This window comes from Camelus dromedarius, chromosome 8, assembly GCF_036321535.1.
Source record: "Camelus dromedarius isolate mCamDro1 chromosome 8, mCamDro1.pat, whole genome shotgun sequence".
Taxonomy (NCBI): domain Eukaryota; kingdom Metazoa; phylum Chordata; class Mammalia; order Artiodactyla; family Camelidae; genus Camelus; species Camelus dromedarius.
Window position 1 is genome coordinate 15,459,156 of NC_087443.1, and position 11,455 is coordinate 15,470,610.

Sequence of the window (11,455 nt, forward strand, 5' to 3'; positions counted from 1 at the left end):
AATTAAATAACACTTTATGTAAACAATTTTAAAACATTTAAAAGTAGTTCAATCATAGGAGATTTTGACATATTTCTTTCTGTTCAGGTAAAGAAGATTTTAATAATAATCAAGGGAATTTGATTATGAATATATAGAATGGTGTCTGTTAGAGTCCTACAGAGAATGTTTTCTTATCTATTTTCATGAAATATTTACAAAAGCAAACCAGGCATTATCACAAAGAAAGTCTCAATGAATTTCCAGAAGTAGGGGTTGCACAGTAGTGTTCATAGTCATTATTCAACAAAATCAAATACAACCAAAAGATGACTAAAATACCATCTGAAAATTCAAAAAGAGGTCCTTAAGCTATCCCCTGAATCAAAGAGGGAAATTACATATAGATGATTACCTATAATTCAGTGAAAAGGAGACTGTTTCATACCAATGTCTATGTCTCACAACTAACACCATATTCAAGGACAATGCTTGGCTTTAAATATTTTTATAGTTTTAAAAGGCTGACTAAAAACAATTCAACCACAAAATATCATTCTGTATCTATATGAAAAGGTCTAGAAGGGAATACACAAAACTCTAACAGTTACCTCCCTGGAGGAAGTTGGGATTGAAATTGATAGTTGAAGAAGACTTTAGATAATCTACAATGTTTGAAGTTCAACCCTGTGTACACCCATGATTTATTCAACCAATCCACAGATTTTTTAAATAAGATAAAAGTTGATTAATACATTGCACACTTAAGGGAAATGGAAAATAAAAGATTAAAAAAATTAGAAGGAATACATAAAGTCATAGGTGATATTAAAATAATATAAAAGAATATAAAATACAGGTAAAATCAATAATAGTCAAGTAGAGTGTGGTGGCAGTAGAGCCTGGTGTGTCTCCCTAGTCCTTTGTCCATGTTTGCCAAGGTTTTTCTTAATTCCAGTAACCTGAGGACCCGTGTAGTCAAACAAAGGAGCTGCAGTGCCATAGGAAAGACAGATAAATTTGGATAACTCCTGGGCATATATCTGGAGGGAACTCAAATTTGGAAAGGTACATGCACCCCAGTTCATGGCAGCACTATATATAATAGCCAAGACATGGAAACAAACTAAGTGTCCATCGACAAAAGAATGGATAAAGACGTGATATATTTATATAATGGGAGAGTACTCAGCCATAAAAAGGAATAAAATATCATTTCCAAGCAACATGGATTAACCCAGAGATCATCATTTTAAGTGAAGCAAGCTAGAAAGAGAAAGAAAAATACCATATGATATCACTCATATGTGGAATCTAAAAAAAAAAAGAAAAAAGAAGAGACTAATGAACTTATCTACAAAACAGAACAGACTCACATAGTAAATAAACTTACGGTTACCAGGGGAAGGGGGTGGGAAGGGATAAATTTGGAGTTTAAGATGTGCAAATACTAACTACTATACATAAAATAGATTAAAAAGGAAATTTCTTCTATATAGCACAGGTAACTATATTCAATATCTTATAATAAACTATAATGAAAAGGAATATGAAAACAAATATATATGTGGATATGTATGACTAAAACATTATACCATACATCAGAAAGTGACACATTGTAACTGACTATACTTTGATTTAAAAAAATGGGATAACTCTACCTAGGTTTAAATCCCAGCTCCAACACTTAGCAGTTTTGTGGCCTGGACAAGTCATTAAACACTCTTCATTTCAATTTGTTTTTTTTTTTTAAATTAAGATAAAAATAAGAATACTTCACAGAATGGCTTTGAGGATGAATTTTGACCACTTATATGAAACCATAAGGTATATATTTACACACACATATATTCACATGTACACACACAAATGTGTGTGTACATGTGTGTATATATATAAATGCTTTAAGATATACAGGAAGGGTTGGGTTGAGACTATTAGTGGTGATCATCCTGGGATGGTGTGAATTCAGGTGTTGCCTACCCGTTTATAGAAAACAGGAGCAGGATAACGTTCTGGTTGTCCCTGTGTCCTCTGAGAAGTAGTTCCCGGGAAGTGATGCCTGCAGTTGTCCTATGGGCTCTTGTGAGTGGAGGATGCTCTAGGGAGAGGCAAGCACACTTTTCCTGTTGGCACCACTCGAGCATCACTGAACTTGCCCCCGAGAATTGTCCCTGAGAAATGGCATATTTTTTCCCCACATCTGGGGTCATATCAGAGGCACCCATGCTGTACTCTAAATACCTCGAAGGCAGCCTGGGCCTGCAGTCAAGTCAGGCAAATGGTTGTTTGGGTGCCAGTCTCCCTAGGGGTATTCTTGGAAACTCTGGCTGAGTCCTCAGAACCTGGTATCCCCTGTGACCCAGAACCAGGCAGGAAAGACTGTCGTCTGAACCCCGGTACCAGTACAGGCCAGAGGTCATGCAGAGGCTGGAAGAGGCCAGGATGTGATGGCTGAGATTGGGTCCTTTTTAGCCTTAAAAGAAAATCCAAGTGTCTTTCTGCAGGCCCTTAAAGAAGTAGAAAAAAACCCTAAGAAGCCTTCACTGACACAAGTAATACTTCAGTTAAAATTCAATTGTCAGTCAAATATTTTTCCAACAAACCAAGTTCAATGAAATGGAAATATCCTACAAACAATCTATTGACTCTTTTGAGAAACCACAGACATCCTAGGAAGCAGATAGGTTGCAGGGCAGGAATGGAACCACCCTGGATGGGGAACAGAGATGTGGAATGTGCTGGCAGAGGACTGGGGATTAGTTTCCTGGAGCATAAACCCACCAGGTGAGTCACAATCAGCCAGCTCCTCAGTAATCAGAGGACCATCACACAGGACAAGAAATAAGAAAGCACCTGTAAGAGAATGTCCACTTACTGACTCCTGTGTTTGTGTGGAGGTGACTATTCTTCAAGGGGTGTGCATGATTATGTGTGCATGTGCACTATATGTGAATAATTTTTGTGACTCATTTTTTTCACTTAGTAGATTTTAAATATCTTCCCTTCTGCATAGGTATAGATTAACCCAATCTTCCTCAGCTCCTGGGAGAATTAGGGGTTCCCTGCAGGGCCGAGTCATCGGGTTGGTGCTTCCTGGTATATGGTGCAAACCACAGTCAGCCAAGATTCCCTGTGTCCCTGTTCACTAGGGCTCAAAGCCTGCAGGCACATCCTCCTCCTCTTCCACACACAGGCTGAACAAAAGGGAAGCTCAGCAAGCCATTAGCAGAGTCCCCAAAGTCCTTCCCTCTGACCATGCTTTCTGCATGGTCCCTGGCGCTCCCAGCCTTGCTGCTCTAAGCTGGGTGGTTTATGGGCTCTCTGGGGAAACCCATCCCTTCCCTCTCAGTGCTTAATCCTGAAAATCTGGAAATCACTGGCTCCAATGCCATCAGTCTCCTATCATCCAAAATTTCCTTGATGTCTTGGGACTATCTATGGCATCATTTTCAGTCTTCCAACTGCTTTGCAGAATTTTTCCAATTTCTTCATCTCAAAGATAAACACATGGACCTAATTTACTGTTACCGAATCCAAGCTCCTACTGCTTGCTGCATGTCAGGCTGATAAGCTGAGAGACAAGATGTTAGGACAAGGAATAGCGACTTTATTCAGAAAGTCAGCAGTCCAAGAAGATGGTGGACTAGTGTCCCAAAGAACCATCTTGCCTGAGTTAGAATTCAGGATTCTTCAATACTAAAAGAGGAGGGAGTAAAGTCAAACATTTCTTGTTTCCAGGCAGCCTCCAGAGGGGATGTGTTCATTTCTTCCTTCCTGCAGGCATTCACAGGTGGGCCTGGTCAGGATGTTTCCTGTGAGCTAAACAAAGATATTTTAGCTTAACATCCATTACCTGGGAGGTAGGGTTCCCAGGGATGGGCCATTATGTATAACTTAAGTGTACAGGCAACATCCCTTTAGTGATTAACTTGCAGAAAAAGTAATAGAATACAAAGGTGAAAGTAAAAGAAACGTCCAATATGGAGTCAGACTTGTTTTTCCCTGTTACATTACGATTGTGAAACTGGAAAATGTGGATTCTTAAAGCAACATGGGAAGACAGAAGAGCTAGTTCAAAGATTCAAACTCATGAAAGAACATGATGTAGCCAGAGAATCTTAAGAATGTGGGATTTGCAGATACTAACTACTATCTATAAAATAGATAATCAACAAGTTTATACTGTATAGCACAGGGAACCACAGTCAATATCTTGTAGTAACATATAATGAAAATGTGAAAACAAATATATATACATATGTATGACTTAAACATTATCCTATACACCATAAATTGGCATAACATTGTAAACTGAATACACTTCAATTAAAAAAAAATGTGGGTGGCAGAAAGAGCAGAGGAGACTGGGAATGTTCACTCAATAAGCATTTACAGAGCACCTTGTGAGTACCAGGCTTCTGCTGAGTGGCAGAGGATGAAGTGCAAAGGACAGCCAGGTGTCAGACGGTGTAGGACTTTGCACGAACCACGTGACATATCTTCTGTGGTGTTAGGGTCTTCTGGAGTGGCCCTTGTGACACGATGATAGATGTCTCTGACAAGACCCTGCAGCACCATGGGGACCAGGCGCTATTCTGGTCCAGCTTTACGAAGTGGGAAAAGCAACCACAGAGGTCACAGTCCTCGGCCAAAGAAAGAGCTCAAATAAGTGTGAAATCTGAGTAAAACTCAACTATTAAATTTTTTTAATTTAAAAAACTTTTTCAGTTTTACTGATATAATTGACATATAGCACCATATAGATTTATAGATTTAAGGTGTACAGCATAATGATTTGACTTACATACATCATGAAATGATTACCACAATACATTTAGTGAACATCTATCGTCTCATGTAGATACAAAATAAAGGAAAAAGAAAAAAAATTTTCCTTGTAATGAAAACTCAGGATTTGCTCTCCTAACAACCTTCATATATAACATATAGCAGTGTTAATTACATTAATCAGTTGTACATCACATTCCTACATTTACCTTGTAACTGCAACTTTGTACCTTTTGACCACCTTCATCATCATACAAAGATATTACATTATTATTGCCTATATTCCCACACCATATATTTCATCCCTGTGACTCATCAGTAAAACTCAATTTTTAAATAAAATTATCAGATCAGATCCAAACAGCGAGCACTTAAGAGCAAGAAAGTATGAAATAAGAAAATGCCGCACTGGGCACTTTTTTGTACGGATGAGAGTTATGGCCATTGTGTTTTTGGTGCCTCGGAAGAATTATCAATAGCCAAGGGAAAGGGATTTTCCCATATGCTCTTTCAAACACACACGCACACACACACACACACACACACACACACTCATTTTAACACTTGATTTTTAAGATGTCCCAAAATTTAAAACAAAGCAGTTACTTGGATAGAGACGTGGAATGTGCCAAGTTTTCACCAGCAATGAGTTACACCAAAGGAGCCAGAAGTATGAACATGTGAAGCAGCTTCAGGACACAAACCAGGAGTCTGATCCTTGGTGGAGAGAGCAGGTCTCCCTCAGAGTCAGGCGCCTGGGAGGACAGACATGTGAGGGTTCCCATGGAGGAGCCCAGCTTCACTAACTGGACAGAATACTCAGATGCAGGATTATGAACAGCCACCCTTCCTGGTGTGCCCAGATGGCTCCTTCCATGGACAGGCCCCAGTGCCCAGCTGTGAGGAGGGGGAGCTCTGGAAAGTCAGGAGGGCATTCTCGTTTCTCATCCAGGCTGGTCTCTGGGACCTGTGGGGTGGGAGTCAGATCTGGAGGGACATGTCTTACTTTACCATGAGTCTTAGGAGGAGCCTTCTCCAAAGGAATGTGAGGATGGTCAGGGCTAGAGACCAAGTCCCTGGAAGGGAAGACAAGAGGCAAATCTGGAGGCAGATCTTGGTGGCTAAGTGGCACGTCCCCTTACTTCATCTGGGGACCATTCCCATCGCCACTTACCTCCCCTAGTGGATCACTTGACAAGCTTCCAGGCAGCTCTGGCCCCATGCTCTGCCTCTCCCTGAGACCCACTAATTCACAGAATTCCCCAACTGGAGAAAATGCACAGGAGTAGAAAACCTAGTCAGAGGTATGACCAGGTCAGGGATTCATTTTCATTTTCATCTACACCATATACAAAGAAAATCAGAACTTACTCTCATTCAGGGTCCCCATCCATAGGCTCCTGTTTCCAGAAAAAAATAAAACGTCAAGCTAGGAGAGAGTTCAGGATTCCACAGTCATGATGTCTTCTACTTACACATGATTCATTCTTGTCCTGGAGATAATCAAAGGTAACCCACTTATAAACAGTGCTGCCACAGGAGCAGAACCAGGAGGAAGTGTGGGAACAGGTGTTCTTGTGGCCAGGTGCTGCTTCACCATGCTTGGAGGGCATTTGCAGTAGGATGAACAATCAAAATACATACATATTTATCAATTCACTTATATATTTATTGTTCAATCAATAGCTATTTTCCAAGCATGTTGGACACCGAGGGCAAGGGAACAGACAATTAATTCATTTGACAAATACACACTGAGCACTTACTATGTGCCAGGCTCTGTGTTACGGGCTGGGGATCAGAGGTGAGTAAGACTAACAAGCGTCCTTCCTTCACGCAGCCTGCATTCTGTTGGGGAAGACAGGCAAAGGAGAAGTGAACACACAACTAAGCAAGATAATGACCAACGGGGAAGTAACAGGGCAGTGAGAGGATAGTAACTGGGAGAGGCTACTTAGGAAAGGATGGCATTGCCTCTAAAATCTGATGGCTGAGAGGGAAGTAGTCACATAAAGAGCCAAGATGAGCATTTCAAGCCTAGGGAACAGTATAAACAGACGTGGGAAAGGTCACAGTGTGTTCACAGTAATGAAGGGAGCTGGCTGGGTACCAAGCAAGGAAGAATGATGCTTGCATGAGGCTGGAAAGCAAGGGAGTGGCAGGTGTGTGGGTCTACTGTAGGGGCGATGGGCAGTGTGACTGAGCTTTAAACAGTGGAGAAATGGGCCTGGAGGCACGTTGGCAAGGTTGCTCTGCTGTTGTACGGTAAGTGGTTGGAGGAGGAAAACAGAGACAGGCAACTCAAGGGAGAAGGGGAGACAAGGTGGTGCTTTTCCATGGAGGCTAGTGATGAAAGCAGAGACATGGAGGAGCGTGGGGTGTATTTGGATCTGACCTTGGATTCTTTGTGGAAAGAGAGGTGAAAGAAGACTACAGAGCCAAACTCTTAGATGCTTTTATTGATCAAATAATCGATAGCAGTGACACTTCCTGAGATAAGGATGCCAGGGGAAGGCTCAGGCTGGAAGGTGGGGAAGGAGGGTTGTCAGTCCCTGCCTTGAAGGAGCTGAAATGTTAAGTTGTGGTGCCAGACATCCTCTGTGGGTGGGTGTGAATGTGATGTGAGTACATATTGGAGGAGCTGTTGTTCATCAGTCCACACAGCTTACTTCCTTACTCCCAGTCTGGTTCATTCAGACTCCCACTAAAGACTAGTGGTACTTTCCGTAGCCATCTGTCAAAAAGCAGTGACAGAGAATATGGAATGGGGCTCTAAGATTCTGCTTTTCAGAGATTCACCCTGGACTTATGAGTACAGCCAAAGGGAAACTGGAGGAGCAAAGTCTGTACTCCTTGTACAGACTCTGTATTTTCCCATATATTTTCCCTTAGTTCTCCACGGTAAGAAAAGGACCCACACACTGACTTCTTCCAAGTTAGATCACAGACCTAGCAGCAATAGGATGATTTATGACATTAAGGGGCATTGAAAATGAATGTAGCTGTTTTCCAGGAGATGTGGCTGCCCATGCCTCACCCCACAGAATAAGGTATGGCTTCAGAGGTGGTGATGTCTCCAGAGCCCTGCAGTTAGTATATGAACCCATCCAAGGTTCTGAAGGTCTCTCTGTGGTGAATAGACCACCATATTTTACACAAAGCACAATGTTTACAAGGGAATCTCAGAGAAAATTATAAAGCATACACTTTTAATATGGGTAGGATCTTGTTTGCTTAGACAAGGGGAAAAAACAATAAATATTACCAATGTCACTAACACAGGATTACTACACCTCTTTGACCTCCAAAAGCAATTTTGAGTTATCACAAAAAAATGTTCTGGCAACATAAAAGACTTACACTCCCCCATCTCCCATATTTGTGCCCCCAGGAGACCCAACCTGCAACTCTATCATGTGAAAATTGGGACATGTTTGGAGTCTTTCATTCAGAAAAAATGCAAAGTTGGTATCCATCCTGGTCAGATGATGAGACTCTGTGCATGAAATGTTAACCATGAAGTTCACTTCCTTAGAACTAATTTTATTAAAATTACAAGTAATTTGCATTTCCAAAAAAATTAATTATTATTATGTGTCTTCATTTGGACTACAGTCACACCCGGGGACTCTCTAATGCTCCAGGTAGTAAAGGTGCACATGCATTTGTGAGGTTATATCTGGACCCCCAACTTTGGGGGACCTCATGCAGATTTAGCCAACAGTCATTCCTTCATGATAAAGTTATGATGCTATGGAATTAAAAAGCCACTGCTGTGTTGTAATAGCTTGAACAAATTTGATGAGAGAGGAACTTCCCACTACAGGGAGCAAATGTTGTGTTTGTTACCTTGCAACAAATGGAGAAAGTGCTATAATCTGCTCAAACACAAAGCACAGTCTCACTTGTGATGCAATTTGGAATTCTGGATCCACTGAGCCTTATGTTATGTATGGATGTGTGCCTGCCAAAGAGACACTTTTCAACGTGAAATGGGATCTTGTGTTCTGGACCTGGTGCATTAGTCTTCATGGCCATATATAAATGCTAGCTAGATTTTAAAATTTGAGGGACAAAGACAATCATGGGATGTTAAAAAATGCAACCATCTTTCTAAGCCTCTGATCCTACATCTTTTGCTTGGTGCCCAGATGGAAAGTGCATTTTAACAGCCACACATACTCCCCAGTTGCATGTTTATAATTGGTACAAATTTTGGTATTATGCTAGCCCTATCCTGGCAACCACTTTTGGATGGACTATTTCCAATAAAAACAGTTTCAAGCAAAGTACCCAATTAGGAACATATATTTGCAGTGGTTGATAGATTCCCAGCTTTAAGAAATAAAGTAATCACCAGTTCCAAGTGGCCTGAGAACAAACCATGCCAGAATAAGAAAATCACAATCAGGAAATGATAAGCCATTATCAAGAATGGCCCTTAAAAAATCAAAAGAAATATGAGGGTAAGAAAACTGCAGAGCAGGAAGCAGGAAGTGACAAGAACCAAGATCTGGCATCCACCCCTGCCCCACAGAGCACACCACGGACAGAACACTGTGTCTCAGTCAACATCTGGAGACCGTGAGACCGATGAAATATTCAAGGTCCTAAAGAGTGGAAAGCAACTGAACCTTGAAAGAACAAGCGGCCACTGAAACAAGGCTAGAAAAACAATGACTTGGAGAAAACTTAAAAAAAAAAATCACCCCTTCTGCAGGAGCTGGAAGATTTGAAATTGGTTACATTGAAGATTCACAGAAGGCAAGTTGTTAGCGTAAGTCAGTGGAAACACATCCTATGTGAAAAACCCTAGGGAGCCCCAAGTGTCACCTGGCCACCACATACCCACACTTACTGCTTATCTATAACTCAACAATTTATCCAAGCTTCAGCATATATCTGAAATTAGTTAATATTGTCCACTAAATTGGCTTTTCCTGTCTCTCAATACATGTTATAAAAAAAGAGATGAGAATTTCTTACCTAAGCCCGAGAGCCTGAGAGTCAAATATCTTTGTTACTCAGTATGACTTACCACATATGAATAAAGGCATTTTAAATTTAAATAAATGTACCTATTAGATTGGTTAATAGTAGTGCAAAATAAGCCAACTGAACAAAAGTTTGTTTAACTTTAGAGTGAATCTTAGTTTCTTTCTCCTGAATTTGTACTCAGCTGATCAGTATAAACTCAATAGAGTAATTTTGTAGAAAACTGAATTGCTTTATAGTCCACTTCCTTTGGGAATCTTTAAAGTTTTGATTTTTTAAACCAAGACTCTGGCTTTGCTCTATCCAATGAGGACCCCCAGAAGAGCCTGAATATATACATACATAGGTGTCATTTCTCCTCACAAAAAGGCATCTAGGTGATCTCTTTGGTGGCCTGGAATAGTCAGAAATGGAGTTGGACAAGGAATTCTGGTGTATGAAGCCTCCCATTTATTTATGTATCTGTATTTGTGTCTCCCATGAGCTAAGCTTTGTCTAAACATAGTCAAGATATATATATATAAAAATCTCAGGAAGGATCTTAATAATATACATTTAAGTTTCTAGTAGGTAAAAGAACTAAAAAACAAACAAAAATGGAATCTACTTAAAGTAGTAGAACACAGAGAAGAGAATATGATGTGGTAAGATGGGGACACTGGCAGAAACTGGGGAAATGGGAGGGAGGGCTGCCCTCAGCTCCTGACTGGTAATGTCACTTGGAGAGAAAGCCTGAGAAAAGCTGTGTCTCCTCCAGCTTTCTCCAAGTTCACCGTGGTCTGGACACAGAGATGCTCTGCGGAAGCAAGTCTCTGGGAAGCATCTGGCAGAGGCTGAAGTTTGTGGGGAGGGTACCATCTGCCCGCAGAGTGGTAGATCTTTGGTGGTTTGCCTCTGTCTTCAGTTTTTATCTTGAATACAAATTTGCACTGTTGCAGGACACAGGATTTCTTTTTCAAACTTTATGGAGCGGACCCAGGGTACAATCCATGCTGTACCTCATTCTGGAGAATGATGCTACTGTCCCCAGTGGGCAGCAGGAGGCTGTGCTCAAACTTCCTAACACAGAAGCAGACTGTGTGAGCTGGCAGTGTGTTCCTAAGTTCCAGCTCTTCATTGCTGCATTGATGATGACCAGGCAAACAGGATGCTGATGCCACAGGACACCTTCAGGCTGAGGTCACTGGGAACTAAATGGTTACTTAGAGCAAGAGTTGCTGGGAGAGGTGGGAATCTCTCCCAAAGGGAAAAGGTGATTCTTGTGGATGAAATAAAGGCTCTAAGGGCAAAATTTCTTGCCATTGCCCAAGGAGGAATAATAGAAGCAAAGGAATAAAGAAATGAAAATATAAATAAAGATAATAATGTTATTAATAGTAATACATAAAATTATTTGTTTATATTGTTATAATTTATATTATATAATGTATTTATATATAATACTTTATTATAATTATATTATTATTTTATAATAAAATAAAAATAAAATAGGAATAAGTAAAAAATAAAAATAGTAGAAATAAAGAAACAATTAGGGTTTTTTTCCCTGTATATCTTAGAATAACCAAGCCAGTCACTGGCATTGGTTTCCCAGGACAGAACCTCTGATGAGGTGATCCAGGCACCCCGTGGAAAGCAAAGGGCAGCTTCTACTGAAGGAAATCAGGCCTTTCCTCCAGTCCTGGAGAAA

The 11,455-nt window shown here is 40.6% G+C and overlaps 1 protein-coding gene and 1 pseudogene across 1 annotated transcript in view; one reads left to right on the forward strand and one right to left on the reverse strand.

The window, feature by feature from the left end:
• The window catches only part of LOC116156068 (uncharacterized), a 55,746-nt gene that overhangs the window by 21,023 nt on the left and 23,268 nt on the right, over positions 1-11,455 (reverse strand). Inside the window, exons 4-8 of the mRNA XM_064488642.1 lie at positions 6,142-6,170; positions 5,945-6,036; positions 5,782-5,871; positions 2,224-5,525; positions 1,963-2,080 (exon numbers count right to left, since the gene is read on the reverse strand). Of these exons, the coding sequence (XP_064344712.1) occupies positions 5,421-5,525; positions 5,782-5,871; positions 5,945-6,036; positions 6,142-6,170 (316 nt within the window). The 3' untranslated portion in view covers positions 1,963-2,080; positions 2,224-5,420. The remainder of the gene's footprint in view (positions 1-1,962; positions 2,081-2,223; positions 5,526-5,781; positions 5,872-5,944; positions 6,037-6,141; positions 6,171-11,455) is intronic.
• On the forward strand, positions 6,992-9,586 carry LOC105105262 (eukaryotic translation initiation factor 2A-like; annotated as a pseudogene).